Source organism: Martes martes, assembly GCF_963455335.1.
Source record: "Martes martes genome assembly, chromosome: 14".
NCBI classification, from domain to species: domain Eukaryota; kingdom Metazoa; phylum Chordata; class Mammalia; order Carnivora; family Mustelidae; genus Martes; species Martes martes.
The window spans coordinates 16,908,899-16,927,285 of NC_137902.1; the positions used below are offsets into that span (position 1 = coordinate 16,908,899).

At 47.4% G+C, this 18,387-nt stretch overlaps 1 protein-coding gene across 26 annotated transcripts in view; it reads right to left on the reverse strand.

Annotated features, from left to right (window-relative positions):
• Positions 1-225: 225 nt before the first annotated feature.
• TCF7L2 (transcription factor 7 like 2) overlaps positions 226-18,387 on the reverse strand; it is a 196,373-nt gene continuing 178,211 nt past the window's right edge. For 5 of the 26 annotated variants that reach the window (XM_080822634.1, XM_080822658.1, XM_080822654.1 and 2 more), the window contains 7 exons: positions 16,017-16,142; positions 15,348-15,507; positions 14,933-15,040; positions 10,038-10,086; positions 9,411-9,461; positions 7,984-8,056; positions 226-2,397 (listed from right to left, as the gene is read on the reverse strand). In XM_080822634.1, the coding sequence (XP_080678760.1) occupies positions 1,977-2,397; positions 7,984-8,056; positions 9,411-9,461; positions 10,038-10,086; positions 14,933-15,040; positions 15,348-15,507; positions 16,017-16,142 (988 nt within the window). In that variant the 3' untranslated portion in view covers positions 226-1,976. Of the gene's footprint in view, positions 2,398-7,220; positions 7,294-7,983; positions 8,057-9,410; positions 9,462-10,037; positions 10,087-14,932; positions 15,041-15,347; positions 15,508-16,016; positions 16,158-18,387 lie in introns of all 26 variants that reach the window. The other 21 variants (XM_080822648.1, XM_080822647.1, XM_080822642.1 and 18 more) reach the window with 9 other exon arrangements.

An 18,387-nucleotide genomic window follows, 5' to 3' on the forward strand; every position in this document is an offset into this window, starting at 1 on the left:
GTAAATTTTGGCGTGAGAAATGAGAGAAAGAAAAAAACAGACCGACCCCTGAAAAGAGTGCAAGAACACTTTTTGATATCCAAATCCCAACCCACCACTCATTCCAGCCCCGCGGTCTGGCCTCAAGTTTCAGCTCAGGGAAGACAGTCCTCTGGTGAGAAGGTGGGGGCAGCTTCCCCCAGGGTAGAAAACCCAAATCACAGAAACAAGTGACCAGCCTTGATCTGCACATACTAAGTTGCTTTTATTAATCCAGAACGGCATGCTACAGATACTGTACAGCATGAACATTTATTCATTACAAAAATGGCTTCCAAACCATTAAAAATGAAATTGGAATAAGAGCATAAAACGGAACAGTAACATCACAACTGTTAGGAAACATTCAAAGTATTCACAAAAAATGTTATAGTTAGCATTTTAATAAACCAGAGAAAAATTGGAGACAGTTTTACAATCGCTTCATGTCAACTACAATGGCACTGAATGAACGGGTTTCAGCTTTATACAGCATTTTGCAACATCAACATGCCTAGGTTTTTTTTTTTTTATTTGTAAAGTTTGCCACCTACTTATATGTCATACGTGTACATAAAAGCGGCAGCTGGTTTTTCCTTTAAGAGTAATCTAATATACAGAATTTTGGCCCCTAAGGGTTTATACCTCTTCATTTAAAATGCTTTCTGGACAATCTGCTACCAAACACATCTTGTTATAAGTGACATTAAAACTACATACAAATCTACCTATGTAACATCACAGCAAAACATGATGAACAAAAATTACAGCATCAAAAAGAGGGAGAAAGCTAAAGTCACTGAGAATTTTGGCACATAAAGTTCTGCACACAGTCAGGCCGTGTCCTAAGGGTACAGAGCTGCCGACTATGGTTCAAAGGAGAAACAGGGTTGGTTCCCACTGCTGCTCACACAGCATCTCGCTAAAATTCCCTCGCTAATTTTCAAGTCTTGTTTTACATAATGGCTTTTAAAGCAACTTTCGTTAATGCTACTGATCCTTTAATGCAACTAGTAATGTCCATTTGGCGGCATCTGGGTTTCATACAGCCAAAAAAAAAAAAAAAAAAAATCAAAAAGAGAAACAAAAAAATATATATACACATTTTATATATAAACTTAAAAACCTTGTACAAATGAGTTGTTATATATAAGATGCTTATGCTAAGGGAAAAAAAACTTTATACAGTTTCAAGAAAAAGTAAAACATATCTTAAAAGGGACAACGTACAGGTTCGACAAGCAATCTCTAAAGCAATAAATACTACTGGTCCAACAGCGTTGTGATTCCATTAATTGCTGAGTAGCATCCCCCTCCCCCCAAAAGAACAACACCATGGAACAAGGTATATTAACACATTTAACCCTTTGTTTCTGTACATTTAAACAATAACAAGTAACATCACAATTAAAGTTGTTTCACACAGAGAAAAAAAAAAAGGAATATGGCACTGCATTCGTCGTGCCCTTATGGTTTAAAAACCAGATGTAAAATGATTGGTTCGCAAGCTCGTATTTAATACAAATAATACAGAACCAACTCCTTCTGGAGGGCTGCTTCAAAATTGCTTCTTTTTTTTTCCTTTTTGTTTTTTAATCAGTCTTTTAAAACTAAGCTATCCGAACTACATAACAGTTATGTATATATATATATTTTTTAAACGCTACAAAGACTTTAAACAGCTGTTGATAAAAATTTTGGTAGAATCATGAGGTTCTTCTCTCATCTACATATTTAAAAGGAGAAATTGAAATAAGAATGGGTCAAATATTGACCAATGAACTCCATAAACATCAACTAATGTAGCCACGTGGCACAAAATTAAGAGTACAAAACAAAACCTTTCCGAGGGGGTGGGGGGGTGGGAGGGGGGTGCAGGAGGTTGGGGGGGGGTACAAAGAAAAGCAAAAACCGCAACACTACGCAAACCGACCAGGGCGGGGCTAACGAAGCTAAAGCTATTCTAACGACTTGGTCACGAGGGACAGCGGCTGGGGCTGGGTCCCAGCCAGAGAGTTGTGGGAATGTAAGGAAGATGTTGACGGCTGTGCAAGAGAGGAGGACAGGATGGGCGGCTGCAGGGCGGCGGGAGGCAGGTCCAGGGCCCCGTTGGGACAGAGGGCGGGGGCCTTGCCGTGGGCGGCCTCGGCAAGCAGGAGGGCAGGCGGCGGAGGCATCATGGACAGGTGGGCCAGGGGGTCGGGCTTCAGGGACAGCGAGAGAGGCTGGGTCTGCTCAGTCTGTGACTTGGCGTCTTGGGGAGGGGAGCCTAGCAGGTTGGGGGAGGGAGGAGGCGAGTCTAGTAAGCTTCCATCTGAAGAGGGTGGACTGAGGCAGCTGCCTTCACCTTGTATGTAGCGAACGCACTTTTTTTTTCTCCTAGAAACAGGGGGAGAGAGTTATCTGTGAATAAAGGGCAAAGATGCCAAGGGAGAGAGTTATCTAATGCTCAGAGCCAAGTTGAAGTCACCTCTGCCCCCAGAGCCGGCATGGCCCATGGCCAGGGTGCCGCACTCCCTCGGCTGTCGCCCCCTAGTCTAAGCCTGCTCTGGCGACCGACGCTGCAGGAGCTGCAGGAGTCGAGGACCAGGCCCCCTACCTACCTGCTCCCCCTGCCCCACTACAGCCCCACGCCCCCACCCCGGCCCAGATACCAGTGAGCCGACTGGAGGAGGCAGCACCTGTTTGCCAGGAAGTGGCTGCATCCATGCCGACATCGACTGAGAAGTGTGTTCTCGCTCTTTCGGCTTCGACACTCCCTGGCTAGCCCATCACATGTCCCCTGTGTCCCTGCCGCCACTCCCGGTGGCCTGTGTGTGTGTGTGTGTATGTGTGTGGAGAGAGAAAGACAGCTCCTTCCCCAGGCGCCTCCTATCCATCCACATGAAACTCTCAGAACGCTGACTGTTGAGCCCACAGAGCTGAAGGCAGTGCCAGCAAGAGGCTTAGAGGTCTTCAGACCACCGCCACCACCACCACCGACCGCCACCACCACCGACCGCCACCACCACCACTGACCACCACCACCACCACCACCACCAACGCCACCACCACGGCCACCACCAGGCTGCCGGCGCCCAGAAAGCTTACGGGCTTTGTCTGTTAAGAACCACACCAAATCAAGAGAGGTGAGAATCAGGAGAGAGTCAGGGGTGGGGGTGGGGGGGAAGGGGGGAACAAAAGTAAAACAAAAGAAATTAAAAACTAAAACAAAAATAAAAAATAAAACGAAAACAAAAACAAAAAGAAAAAAAACAAACCACCAAAAACAGGTAGAAGAGGATAAACAAAGGTGGGGAGGGGGAAGAATAAGAAAAACAGAAAATGATCCAAAGGAACAAGAATAACTGGTTGTATGGCCTGCAGGTTGTGGATTAAATTATGATTCAAACTTGATTTTTTTTGCGGGGTTTTTGTTTTATTTTTTAAAGATTTGGGGTCTTCCCCTCCCCCACCCCAGAGTGAGAAGGCTGGAAGGAGAGACAGTGAGGATGGGATGAGGGGCGCCTTGTCCTGGTCACTGTGCCGAGGCCAGTGAATGGAGGGCGCAGGGTGTCACAAGGAAGTGACGACGAAGAAGAAGTGTGGGGGGGGGTGGGGGGGGACACCACAGCATGGAACTGGTGGGGTTGGGTCATTGTGGATTCGTATTTAAGCCGGAAAGACTAAGTTTGCCCTGCACCAAAACCCAAATCTCCCCTCCATACTTCCCCTTTACATAAGAAATAGGAATGAGACTTTCAGAGACTTTCTTGCTTATCATCAAAGGTTGGGGAAATCGATTCAAGAAATTGAGCATATGACCTCAAAGCTTCTCCCACTATGAATCCCAGTCCGATGGGGATGATATTTGGTAGGAAAGGTGATCCTGGGACTCAACCCCACTCATGCAATAAAAATAATGCAGATACAGGGAATGTGCTGCCCTAAGGAGCCCTTGAATCCAGTTAAAACCATGACTGATAACACTCTGTCTAAAAACAAGTGTGTAAGCGCCAGCCGGCTTCCCATCCCTAGAAAGCAGGAAGATGCTGCCTGGTGTCAGATGTCACTGGGCTTTGAAAGGAAGGGGGTGTGATGAGTTCCTCCTTGGGTCTGTGCCCAGAGGTCTCTGCGCATGCCCCTCAGTGCATGGGGTGTGGACTCAGCAAGATGGCGGGAGGGAGGGGAGGGAACATGCTTGGCCTTCCCTGCCTCCCAGAGGCCAAGACCCACTGGGTGGAGGCCTCAGGGTCTACCTGATCCCCCTCTGGGTGGAAAGGAACTCTAGGGGTGCAAGGGCAGCCCCCCTCACTTTCATTTTGGAAAGGTTCCTTTTCTCCTCCGGGATAGATTGAAACAGACTGTGGGTTCTGCTCCCATCCCAGAAACCAACATACATAATTAAGCCTCTCCGAGTTTTAAACCACCTTAGCCTGCAGATCAAAACATGCTTAAAAAACTAAGATGTCCATGCATTTTAAAAAATGGGAGAAGGGAGGGGTGGGGATGGGGGCGGGGCGTAAGCAAAAGTGAGAGAGCGACAAGGACAAAGGAGAGGGTGGGGGGGAGAGAAAAGGAGAAACAGGGAAACAGGGGAGTGACGTCAAGCAGCATTCCATGCTATATTAGGGCAGAGCAAAAAGATGGGAAAGCAACTTGGTGGGCTCAAAACAGAATCTTGTTAAAATGTCCTCAAATGTCAAATAAAATTAGAAACCCTGTGTAGCGAGCAAGGAGTCCTGATTGGCTAGGAGCGCGTCTGCCGGTCCCCTCACCCACCCGCCCTCCTGATGACACAGAGGTTTCCACGTCGAGGGGATGAGTGGAAGCATTTTGGACACGGGACATGAAGATCATGAAGGACAGTGAGACACTCCTTCTAACAGGTGGCCGAGCGAAAGGCAGCTGGAACACACACACACACTTCTGACGGGCCAGAAAATGCCTCATTTTGTAACTGCTTTCCGTTTTTTTAAAGGCACATTTTGTCCTACTGATTTAGCATCAAGCCAGATCCTGGCAAAGAGGAAAAGCTGAGGCAAAAAGGGGCAAAACCCATCCGCTTACCCTCCCCCACCCAGGCTCCATTTCCAACCAAGGGGCGGCCTCTGAAAATTCCACTCTTAGCTCCCCGTGGATTTATTCTGGAAGGAAAACCAAGGGTTCTTCCTGATCCTGTTTGGAAGTGAGCTAAAATGCATCTGCTGATGCTTTCAGGGTCTGAGAAACACCCCATGCAGAAGCAAAGTGGCCACCGAGAAAGTTCTAACAGTGTCAAGGTGGGAAGGAGATGCTGAGGAGTGACGAGGGAACACAGCCGGCTCTTCAGAGCTGCGCTTTTGAAAATCATGTTTATGAGGCAGCTACAAGGATTTTGGTTTTTGCTTTTGTTTTTTGTAAAAATGTCCTGAAACCTCTGGGCCCTGAGGCAGACCCCACACCCTGGCTTGAAACGAGGTTCACGCTATGTCTGAGAGGGGGATATCCGTCCCGGTCGATGTTAGGAACAGTAACTTTCAGGAAAAAAAATGTCAAGTCTAACTTGAAGCAACTGCTTCTGAAACAAAAAAAAGGGGGGGGTTCCTAAACCACCACCACTCACCACCCCCCAATAAAATAGACACCAATCTGGCAACACACCATATGCAGGTGGGCACAATGGTCTCAGCCATCCATTTCTAGAGAGGGTGAGAAACCAGCTCAGGAGGGAGCCCTGCGATTAGAGAAACCCTTCAGCATGGCAGGGCACCTCAGATCAGGACTCTGCAGCCAATCATCTTCCTCCTCAGCGAGAAGATTCTGCCACAAACTCACTGCCTAGACCTGTCCTCCCTGGGTCTGCCTACTTCAATCCCTAACATTCTTCATCCACCTCTGCAGGAAACTCTACTCTGGGGCACAGAGAAGACCCCGGGATTGTGCAGAAAGGGTATTTGTCACCTCTGGAAACACTGCCGTCTCACAAAACGAACAGCCGGAGGATCTCTCTCCAGGCCCGGAACCCTCACTCAGAGGGCCCAGAGGGTTGTCTGTGGAGTTCTCTCTCAATAAAGATGCTCGGGCCCTCTCTCCCCTAAACGTCTGGAACTTGAGGCCAACTTGGCCCATCCCTTGTAAGGCACCGGGGGAGGGGAAGAGACACAGGAGACTCGTGGGCATGCACGTGATGGGATGGACATCTGATCTAACGTCTAAACACGGAACACATGGCAAAGGCATGAAGGAGAGGGACACGTGACAAGGAGGCACTACAAACAGGGAGGCGTGTTTGGGGGGTGTTGAGATACCTACCATCATAATATTCCAAATTCAAAGACTGCTTGTATCAGAACAAAGAAACAACAAATTTAACCAAAGGTGGTCATTAAAGGAAAGGAAATGAGACAGGAACGAGTCGGCATCCCTCCACCAAGAAGGAAGTACCCTACACCTTCCCTGAAATTACAGGTTGGATGGAAACCTGCAGGTGGAACGTGGATGTTCAATTTGGACTCTTCTAGTTCATTCTGGAAGCAGTGCTCTCTCTCAATCTCTCTCTCTCTCTCTCGCTCTCTCTCTAAACACATACAATATATGTTTGCAATTCCGCAGGCTAGCCACGGTGCAGTACGGGACTGCACAACGCACTGCCCGCACCCCTTCAGCTGGTGCGTGCCGTTCAATGCCACGCTTCGTTGCAGCACTGTAAAACAATGTCAGCTAACCAGGCTCCTCTGTCCAGAGACATGTGGTTTTTAAACATAAAAGAAAAATGAAACAGAACAGAACCAAAAACGCCTGCCCCAGAGCCCTTCTCCAAGTGTCTTGACTCTCACGTGCGCGGGGACGGCTCTTGCTGCCAAGTTTTTAGCTCATTCAAACCTCTGGCACCAGTGGCTCTATCTAGGCTCAATACATGCCACGGACCGGGCCTGTCCAGGATGCTGGCTTGCAAAGCAAAAGGGTAAGTGCCCGTTCCTGGCCGGGAGAGGGTGTGGTCTCAGTCCTACCACCAGGGATCTGGGTATGTAACTCATAAGAGCGAGGGGGAAAGAGAGAAAGAGAAAGTGGGGAAAGGATATAGCATAAAATTAGCAAGGAAATTTTGAAGGATGAGGATCATTAGTCATTGATGCCGGTAGGGAAGTAGATGGGAACGAGGTCAAAATATATCGACACACTGAGGTAGCAGAAGGACAGAGTGCTTTGATTTTCCCAAAGGCCTCACAGTGGTCATATACCTGCACGGTTTGCACCATAAAGTCTGTCGGTCAAGCCCGAACAGTGCCCGACACTTCTTTGGAGTATTTGCATCTGTTAGCATAAGGTAAACACAAAAAATACAACACAATGGTGGGTCATGCTCAGTTTGCTGTGAAATCTCAGCTACTGCTGACTCGTATTCTCTAGGACCTCGGCTCTCTTTGACTGTCTTCCCTCACCAAGGACATGAAAGGAAAAGACTTCTATGAGGCAAAAGGAAAAAAAATAAAAACAAAATGATAAAACACGCACCAAAAAAACAAAACAAAAACAAACAAACCAAAAAAACCAAAAAACCAAAAAAACCAAAAACCAAAGAAAACAACAACCAGAAACCAAAAAACAACAAGGAAAAATAAATTAAAAAATAGAAGAGAGAAGGAGGGGAGAAGGTGACGTTGTTGTTTGCTTCTACCTAGGCCAGGATTACGATGGATGTCACTGAGCCCCATCCTGGGTGGTCATGAGGAAGGGGGTTAGCAGGCAACGTTCCCTGGGAGGGGGCGCGCTGGGGCTGGCTGTCGCTGACCCGAGGAGGCACAAATGATGCTGTTTTACAGTGGCATTTTGGCTAGCAGCAGCGGGGAGAACAAGCACATCCCTCACAGAGCAGTGTCCCGTGCCCTCATGTCTCCTAAGATCCACACACAGAGCTACAAAGCAACAGGCCAGAGAAGGGGGGAAAGGACCGAATAGACCAGCTGCAGACCAGCACAGCGAATCTGGGAAATCTATACACACCTGCAAGGGCCGCACCAGTTATTCTGTTGATCAAGGCCAAAGCGCGCTCGGCATTTCTTAGGAGCGCTCAGGTCTGAATGAGTTCAAGAGAGAAGCGAGCAGAGGAGGAGGACATGGGAGAGAGAGAGGGAGAGAGAGAGAGGGGAGGGGGGGGAGAGAAAGATACAAATAAGAAAAAAATAAAAATAAAAAAGGGAATAAATCAATGACCTGGTTACTAATTACAAAATATCGACTTTCGATTTTTAACTTTCTTTAATTAAAAAAAAAAAGGTAAAAAAAAATCACATTCTTATTCAACTGGTGAAATTAGCTGTTGCAAATAAAGCTGCAGTATCCCTTCTTTAAGGACTGTCTCTCCGATTCGTTTTGAGCGGATAAAGGGAAGTCAGATACTGAAAAAACTAAATTTTAAATAATATTTTCCTCTTTTGGTTCTGCTTTGCTGTTTCTTTCTTTCCTTTTTTTTTCCTAGCTCTCTCTCAATTGGTTTTTCTTAAAGAAGAAAATAAAGCGAAGGAGGGAATTAGGTTTGTAACATGCTTTTTCCTTCTCAGAGTACAACAGTTTAAACAAAGGAAAAAAAAAAACTACAAATAAAAACAGAACAAAATGAAACAAAACAGAAAGAAATAAAGAAAGAAAAGGGGATTGTGGTACTGGGATATTGCAGCTTTTGAAATGTTTTCTTTTCTTTTCTTTTTTTTTTTTTTAAACCGATTTTCATGACTACTAACAGAAGAACAGATGGAGGTGAACAGGCAGTGTGAATGAGCGAGCTGGTCAGGGTTAGTCAGAAGCTCATAGCAGCTTTTAAGCAGGTACAGTCAGTAAAATGCTAGTGGATTTGCAAATGAGGAGCAGAAAAGCAAAAGGAAGAAAAAAAACTAAAATAAAAAAAAAGCAAAGGAGAAAATAATTATACTGCGTGCGGATGCATGCTTGCGTGAGAAAACTTAGTGGGAGCAACGGAAAATGCCATTAGATTAAGGAGGTTTATTACTGAATTCCTTCCATTTTGGTTGGTTTTTGCTTGTTTTTTTGTTTTGTTTTGGTTTTTTGTTTTGTTTTGTTTTTTTTAACCAGTCTCTTTTAAAGAAATACTGCATATTCAATTTGCACAGTTAGTTCAACACTAAGTCACTGTCATCACTGCTTAAACAACTGTTATGGGAAAAATAAATAAATAAACAAAGCGAAAGTTAAAGTAAATTAAAAAAACAAAACAAAAAAAAACAACAAAAAAAAAAACCCCAAAAGCAACTGAAAAAAAAAAAAATCTACCGAAACATACGAAACCGTGTAGATGGTCATTTTAAAGGATGTTCAAATGTCATACGTGTTTAATGTTAATAAAACTATAATGGCAAGAAAAATTAAAAAAACAGTTTATCGACTATTTTAATGACTCAAAATGACATTAGCACCTGTAATCGGAGGAAGTGAAAGGCAAGGATTTAGGAAACATTCGCTGTGTTCTGAAAAAAAAGAACAAATTATACAAAGCCTTCAAAATTTTTGTTGTCGTTTGTAAAAGCCTGGCCTTCTCCAAGGGGACCTTCTGGTATTGCCTATGCAGTATTTCTAATTTCTCCTAGAGAATGACAAACCTCCTTAATTTAAATTGGGTGCAATTTACCACTGTAAAGGCATGCATCAGAACATTCAGGAACAGCCCAGTTAATATCAAACACTCGCACACACCCCGCCTACTCCCCCGGCCCCTTCCTCGTCCCTACAGACACAGACAAAATAAGCAGACTGCGTAAATCCCGCATAGGCATGCCTACCACCCCTCCTGTTCCAGGCTCTGCGGTTATTTAAAAACACATTCCACTAGAATTACAATGTGCTTTTCATGCAACAATGAATGTTACTAGCTTTAAAAGGACAGTCGTGAAGCAATTAATTAAAATGCATACACAAAAAGGCTGGCTAGGATGGGTTCCCCCACAATGTCCTGGCCTTGAATTCCTCCTGCCTCCCCCGGAGAGGAATCTAAGGTTTAAGAGTGGTCCTCAGAGTTCCGCTCCTTCCTCCTTCCTCCAACTTACCATTGGTCTCTCCAGGCTGCTTGTCCCTTTTCCTCTTCTTCTTCTTCCCCTAGATGAATAGAGGAAACACAAGGAATTATTTCAGAAAACAGATGGGAGGAGGGCATCTGGGTCCCCTGGGAAGGAGAAGGCAGGAGGGGGAGCACACCGCTGTCTCTGTCCACACCCATGGCTCCCAGAGTGTTTTTGAGCGCCCCCCCCCCCCAATCCAAATGCCCTTCAGTCGTGCTCCAGCTGGAGGGACACACACTCAGCAAGGGGAAGAGAAGGGGTCAGTGGGGGGTGAAGGAAAGACCTCTTTTCCCACACACCTCTGTCCATCCTCAAACCCAACCCAGAGCATCTGATTCCATAAAGGGAAGAAGAGAGCTGATGAAGGAAGATTTAGGGAGGTTTAGAGAGACAGGGTTGGGGGTGGACCAAGAGCCCACAGACAAGCATCAAATGACTGTGGAGATGGCCGTGTGGACTAAGAAAATCACCCCCCAAGCCCCACCCTTGTTCCACACAAATCTCCTCCTTATTAAGGACAAAAGGTCCTTCTACTCAATCAAAACCCAAAAGCTTTGGTTTTTAACTGGGGCTATACTAGTAACAGCTAACGTTTATTGAGCACATACTACACACCAGGCCTGATTCTAAGTGCGCTAACCACACTGACTCGTTTTTCCCTCACACAATCCTATACAACAGGGACTATCACCATTCTAATTCTACAGAGAAGGAAACTCAGGCACAGAGGGTTTGTTAGCTGAGATCACACAGTTGGCAATTGCCGGGGCCAGGATGGGAACCCAGGAGGTCTTGGTTCCACAGCCCTTCCCTACTAGGCAGTGCTGCCTGCATATTTAACCCCTTGCTCTCTGTGGAAGGTTTTTAATTGATTACAGGGGATGGATCACATGAGGTCATTGACATTCTCCAACCTGTATCTGTACTGTCTGCTCATGACTGGAGATGTGGCATGGGAACAGGGCTGAGCTCTGTAGAGCCGACTGCATCCCCACGGATCTGAAACTAGTTCTCAGCTCGTCAGGGCCGGTCCCATCCTTCTGGGTCAGATGGCGGGTACATATGCAATATCACAAATGAAAGGACTGGCCTACACGTCTGTTTCTGAACATCTAAATATTGTCTCTGCCTAAAGTGCTCATGGTATGTGGACATCAACACAGGAGGGAAAAACAAGAGTGACAGGTGGTCAACTTGACAACCCATAAGGCCCTGTAAAGATGAGAACCTCACAGTGGAGACGCCATGGTTTTAGCTCCATCCAAGGGCTCAAAGAAAGCCCCTCTTTTCTCTCAGAACTTGGGCCCCATACCATTTGGGAAGTTTGTCTTGGCCTTGAGTTTGAAACTGTGAGATATGTATTCTACATCTTGATAAACAATTTATAGATTATTTGAGAGTGTGTGTGCCCACACGTGTGTGAGCAGGGGGAGGGGAAGAGGGAAACACAATCTCCAGCAGGCTCGCCCGACACGGCGCTCGATCTCACAGCCCTGAGATCATGCTCTGAGCCAAAACCAAGAGTCAGAAGCTTAACTGACTGAGCCACCCGAGCGCGCCCTTGATAGACAATGTAAAAATTAAAAAAAAAAAAGGGGAGTTCATGGGGCCCTCTCATGAGCCTCGGCAGCCTGTCTTCATGTTTGTGCCTCTCCTGGGGACCAGCGAAGTGCTGCCTGGCCATCTAGGAAAAGGCAGGAAGGGCTAGTTTCAGTTTATTTAGGAGCCTGAGTAAACACTCAGTGGGGCCCCAAAACCGTGGTGACTCTGGGCAGTGTTGGCATCCACACAGCCAGCGGGTTCTCAGTCACCTCTGCTTTAATACAGTGCTCGCCCGTTTCCCATCTCCCTCCATATGTCCTGAAAGGCAGTTGAAAGTTCCAGGCCCCATGGGAAGCTGTTGGTTTAGGATACGTGGCTGAGGTGACTGAGGAAAGGCTCGTTTAAACTAAAGGCTTTCTAGAGGACAGGGACCGTGTTTTAATCAGAAGAGGACAAGAAGAGCTTAATAAACACGATTTAGTGATGAGGGACACATGTCTCAAGGGGGGCAGCCGCCCCGTTCTCTTCTTATATGTAACAAAAGAAAAAGCCCAAATATGGAGGTGGGGGGTGAGGAATTCAAGATGCACAATGGCTTAGAATTTGTGTCCTTTACAAAATCTGGAAGAGCTAGAAAAGCACCAGTGTTCTAATATAATGCCAGGGGCCAGAGAGCACTATGGGACCAAACCGTTTTCTCTTGTGCCCCCAGAAGATGTCAAGTCCAACAACCCAAATGTGACTGTTCTATTTTGCTAAGGCTTCTATTGCCCCTTGACTGGAAAAGCAGGAACATGAAAGAGGCATGAAGTTCGCTCAGAAAACTTTTCCCAGAAGAATCTTCTGGACTTTACAACAACCACAGTAATATATAGGAACTCCTGTGTCGAGTCAGCTAAGAAAAAACCCAAACCTGACAGGTTGCACCACAATCAAACCCATAAGACCTTGAACTCTGACCCTTGCTCCACAGACCATCTCCTGGGGCACAAAAGAGAGGGAAGACGGGAGGGCAGAGTGCGTGTGTGTGTTCACGCTCATGTGTAAGGAGCCATGGTGATAGGAGTCAGACAGTACCCTGTATGAGGGATAAAGCTCCTTCAGTCCTACATCTAGATCTACCTCTAAACTTTCTCTCAAGTCTTGTCAGAGGCTCCCCTATTATACTGAGCTTCTTCTGAATGTGAAGCTGAGCTGAAGTCACTTTAAGTGTCCCGTGGACCTTCTAAAACCTAGAAAGCACTTCACAGAAAGCCCGGGGCAATGCCTGTCTAACTGACTCCCGGGCAAGTCAGTGGCAGCATTCTTTTGAAGCTATCACGAAGTTGGCCTTGTATCTTTGTGAAGATCTCCCCCTGCACAACTCCAGAGGGCACCACGCACATAGGCCATATGTAAATGGCACTCCCTAGAGTTGTGCGGTGCACATCCTGCAAAGCTGTACATGAAGGCCCTACCATGACCCCAAATGTCTGTTGGGGATACGATATCTATAGGGGAGCAGAATTCCTCTCTGCGGTACCATTCTAGATCACTCAGACTTAGGTCTGTAGCAGGTAGAAGGTGGAGGTAAACTCTAAGAGCTTCTGACCCGAAACCAGGAGAAGAGTGTCCTGAAACGAGATGGCTGGGCATGTGGAGGCCACAGAGCCGGCCTGCTGCTGGAAATCTCCACCTTGAGGTCAGGTGGGGGTGAGCGGCAAGCCTGTGGGAGAGCATTCACTTTCTCATCCTCTTCCTTTCCATTCCAGAAGAAAGGCTTCCCCATGTACACACGCTGAGGGCGAATGGAAAAGTCCCAAGCAGCTATGACCCGGTGCCTGGCCATCTGTGAGTGACAAGGGCCCTGACCACAGCAAACAATCCAGTGAGAGATACCGGCGCTAATTCCTGTTTCAACTCCCAGGAGGAAGAGAGCCTCGTGCTGCCAGCCAAGGCCACTGAGACCCAAAGGGCGGCGGTTGGGGGCAGTGATGAAGACATGGGGGTGAAGCCCAAGGGTCTGTGTTCTCCGCACCCCCCCTTGTCTGTACAGGGAAGAGCAGACTAGCAAGCCTAGGTTGACAGGTATGGGAAACCGTGAGAACGAACAGAAGACGGCATCTGCTCAGGACCCACAGGTTCCCGCCCACGTCTGTGGCTTCTTGATGGCCGGTTAGTTTTGAGAATCAACGTGTCTGATTTGACTCTGAGTCCCCCTAATACCGTGTGGGCACACTCGCAACCAGCACTAACTGAACTGATCTCAACCCACGGACAGAGAGAGCGTCTTCACCACGGACGTCCACAGGAGAGCTAGGTCAGGAGCGCGCACGGGAGAATGGCCCTGCCACGGCTCCACGCCACTGACCAGAGATGGGAGGAGAAGCCCACTGCTGATGTCAAAGCAAGCTTTGCCTTCACCACCCTAGAGAGTGAATGGTTAAGAATCACTTTATAACACCAAATGCCTTGGAATAAAATTATCAGGCGAACTAAGAGACATGTCATCCACTGAGAGGAGAGACAGCCGGAAGGATGCCGGGCAAAATGCGGAACAAGAAATAACGGGGAGAGGAGAGCAAGGTCAGGAGAGGACAGCAATCCTGGGTGTCACGACTGCTGTGATTAGTGAAAGCAACAATCCCACCGTGTCTCCTAAAACCCTAGGGAGGAAATTGGATAAATCCTGCAGTCAACACAGAGCCCTAGAAGACACCTCACGTGGCGTAGACCCTTTCCCGACCCTCCCGGGGCCCCGAGGCATTTCCCGCGCCCCACCAGAGGAAGACTACCTCCAGCTGCTCGCAGGGTCCTCCCCCCGTTCCCCTCTCAGGAGGAACTAGATTTCCAACTTGTCCTGCACCACAGCGTAGGGCAACTGGTCCTTTTCTCCCTCGTAAGGGCCAAGGCCCTGCTGGAAGGCCTGGGAGGAATTAAACTCGCTCCACCGTTACCCAAGGCCTTCCCCGTCAGGCCCCACGAAGCCTTGCTGAGAAGCACAGAAGTCCTGAGGCACATCCTAGAGCCAGGTCTTTACGAAGACCTGGGCAAGAAGGTGTGCATAGCCCAAGTCAACCCCATGGTCCCGAGCTCGAACAACAGAACGCGGGCCTCCTCCCTCCTCCTTGAAGAACTCTGGCCTGCTGATGGAGCCATACTGGAAGCCAGGACAGAGAACCCCCGCCCTTCCCCCACCCGCCCAGACTGGGGCTCGGACAGGATGCTCCTGGTCCCAGGAGTGCGCAGAATGTATGGTTCTGAGGCCTGATTTAAGGTGGCAGGTAGCAATCCCTTTGGGCAGAGGAACCCCCCCCAACACGTCTCTACAGACTCCGGTTCTGAGAAAAACGAACACCTACATAGTTGTCCCGCGCAGACCAGCCGGGGTACAGCTGCATGTGAAGCTGTCGCTCCTTCCGGGCCAGCTCGTAGTACTTTGCTTGCTCTTCTCTGGACAGTGCGTGCCACTGGAGGGGACACAGAGGCAGGGAGAGGCAGACAAAACATCACAAACTACCCTGTGGCTGGGGCTAAAAGGTGGGTCGGCTCTGCAGGGTCCTGGCTCGCACAGGAGTGCTCAGACAAAACCTCATCTGTCAGCTCCCTCACTTTGGGGAAGATGGCGGTGGGTGTGGAGAAGGTCGTTCTGGTCACGCTCCCGCGAAGGCCACTGAAGAAGTCAGCATGTGACTGAAGGGACAGGGCTACCGTGCCATGCCACCCACTGTGCCCTGGTCCATCCGTCCCCCTCTTCCCAGTGAAGGAGCGACCTACCCTTCGCCCCAGGATCTGGTTGATGGCCGCACTTTCTTTCAACGTGCACTCCGCCACGACCTTTGCCCTCATTTCCTTCATATACAACATGAACGCATTAAGAGGTTTCTTTATGTGGGGCTTCTTCTTTTCTTCTTCCTTTTTGGAGTCCTGATGCTTTCTGGATAGAGGCAGAACAGACAAACACAACCCCATAAACAATGTCAAGGTCCCACTTCCCCAGAGAACCCAGCTACCCCGGCGGCTCAACACCTAAACCTAGCAGTTCTGAACGAGAAGCACACTTCCACTGTGGGTCTTCTCCAGCCTGGAGAACGGAACAAAAACATCCCAGCACGTATGTAGGGGAAGAGAAAGATTTCACAATCACTTCCTCGAGTGTCCCAGGCACACTGTTTTCCTAAGCCGGAGGGTGGGGGGGAAGCACAGCGTGGCCAGTATCCCCTGGGCTGGTGCTTCTCGTGCTCGCAGGACAGGCCTCCAAACGTTCAGTAGTGGGTGAGGGGCGGGGACACGGGTGCAAATCCGAGGCTGTCTGAGGACACAGGTACACCGGAGGCACATGTACCATGGCCAGCCACGGGCAGGGCCACCACCCAGCAGCCACGGCATCAACAATAGGCTAGACAAGATGGGGAAGGAGAAAGCGACCGAAAGAGCAACACTCACGAGCTGTGGAGTGAGCCGACGTCACTCTGGGAGGATTCCTGTTTGACTGTTGGCGTGACTATGGCCGGGTGGGGGATGCCGGTCGTATGTAGAGTGTGATGTGGTGGGACCATATGGGGAGGGAACCTGGAAGACAGGAAGCTGTGTAAATCGTCAGAATCAAAATGAATGAATGGGGAGGGATGTGTACACACAATTAAAAAAAAAAAACCAGCACGTAACACTCACATGAAAGCAACCCAAGGCATATGAAACCTGTCAGCATTAATTAGTGATAAATTAAACATAATGATTCTCATAATGTCATTAAAGCCAATCTTCCCCTTCATTATTGCTACTGACAAGAGACATTATGATTTTTAACATCTTTAGCAAAAGACAAATACAACGGATGTACTTGGGCGGAAAAGTAGGCTCGGACTACCTGCTGGAAATCACACGTCCACTTGTTTTTTGAGGCATTATTAGTGGCATCTAAGAAGACAATTTCCTAAGTTCTAATCAGCTCTAGAATGAAAGGTGAAATCTATTGTTGCATATTGACAGCTGAATAAAATATTAACGTGGCTGAAGTACACATTTTTGCCGTGCATGCCTCATTAAGCCAAATTCTGTTGATAGAGTACAATAAAATTTTTCTTTTTCTTTTGCTGGTGTGCCCCATCATTCTGACAGGAATGAGAGAAAGTGAGGCAGGAAGATGGGGAAAATCCAAATACTTCCCATCTGGTTCTCTTCATAAGTCACAGATATTTTACATAAGCTTATGTCCACTTATGGAAAGATGAAAAAAAAAAAGCTATATTTTGTACACACACACATAAATGGAGCTTTGAATTCGGATGTGTATACCCTCTCCTGCTCTGTAATTCTAGTATTCCTAAATTACGTTTACTTAATAGGCTGCCTACACCTTCAAAGGCCTTCTAAATGATTATCCAAGTGGTAACTCTATGAACAAAGGTTGTTTTCTCCTCTAATACAGTCCATTTTTAAGGAAGTTCTTTGAAACCCCCCTTAGGCCCTGAATTAGCACTTCTCTACCATGAAAACTCACCAGAACATAAAGAGCTAGTTTTAAAATGCTCATCTTGGCCCACATGTGAAGCGACAACAGGATCAGACAAACAGCTTTCATGTTTTCTGATATGCTTGGAGTTGCCTTGAGTTGTACTGGGTTAGAAGAATCACCCTTCTTAAGAGAACACATACCACTGTAGAGAATAGTAGGGTGAGGGGCCAAAAGGGTAGAACCCTGAGAGAAACAAAATGGTGGCCTCTAGGCTCCAACCTGTCCAGGTTAGGCAAGTGAGCAGGTGGGCACTGTCTGGGGGAAGGAGAACCAGGTCAAGCAGTTGATGCTTTCTTAATAAATCCAAACCAGAACAGTCCCATAGAGCATCCAGAGAATGAAGACCTGCTCTCTAGGGAGCCAATTCTGGTGGACACTGGCAGTGCTAGTAAGAGCTTACGGAGATGGTGACTTCAAGAGGACCCTGCATTTATAAGGTTCTTTTCCTATGTGGACTGGAGATGAAAAGATTTTCCATTTCACCCAAATAATGTAGCAAATGTGAACTTGAAAATAGTTAAAAATAAATAAATAAATAAATAAATAACCGAATCTGTGTAGATCAACAGAGAAAATACCAATGCACAAGACAGATTTCTAAAGGGGCCCAGACTCAGAGTGGACATTTGACTCAGAAATTCCATCCTGATGTGGCCCTCTCCTGCCACTGCCTTTGACAAATTAAAGCCAGTATCAAAGTTTGGTAACAATGACATGATTTTTTGGTAAGAACTCTGTAAATCCTTCAGGGTACATGAGAGGAAGGATGGAAAGAAAAGAGGGAGGGAGGAAAAGAGTCTAAGAGAAAAAGGAAAAGAAAAAACAAACAACCTCCATTCCCTTTCCCTGAGAAAATGAAAAGCAAACCCTCGGAAGGCACTTGGGCTCCCATGTTACTCCCTGCTCCTTCCCACTGCATGAGGGCCTCTGAGGAAACATAAGTTAAGAACATGTGTTCTTGGAAGCCCTTGGGTGAAGCGGTGGGTGGAGTGGCAGCTTTTACTGTGAATTTTAAAGGCTTGACATTCCTCAAATACATATGTTCTCTTCTTGCTGAATGAGAGTATGTGTACAGACATGAGAGAGAGAGAGAGAGAGAGAAGGGGGAAGGTGGGGATGACAGAGAGGGAGAGAAGGGGGGAGGGGGGAGAGACAGAGAAACACTGTGTGTGTATGGTGTAGGTAGTAGGGGTGTGGGGGTGGGGGGTGGGGACACACACACACACACAACCCCCAAACACCACAGGCAGATACTACAGTTCCAGCACATTTTGGGGTGGGGCCAAATTTCCGGTGCAG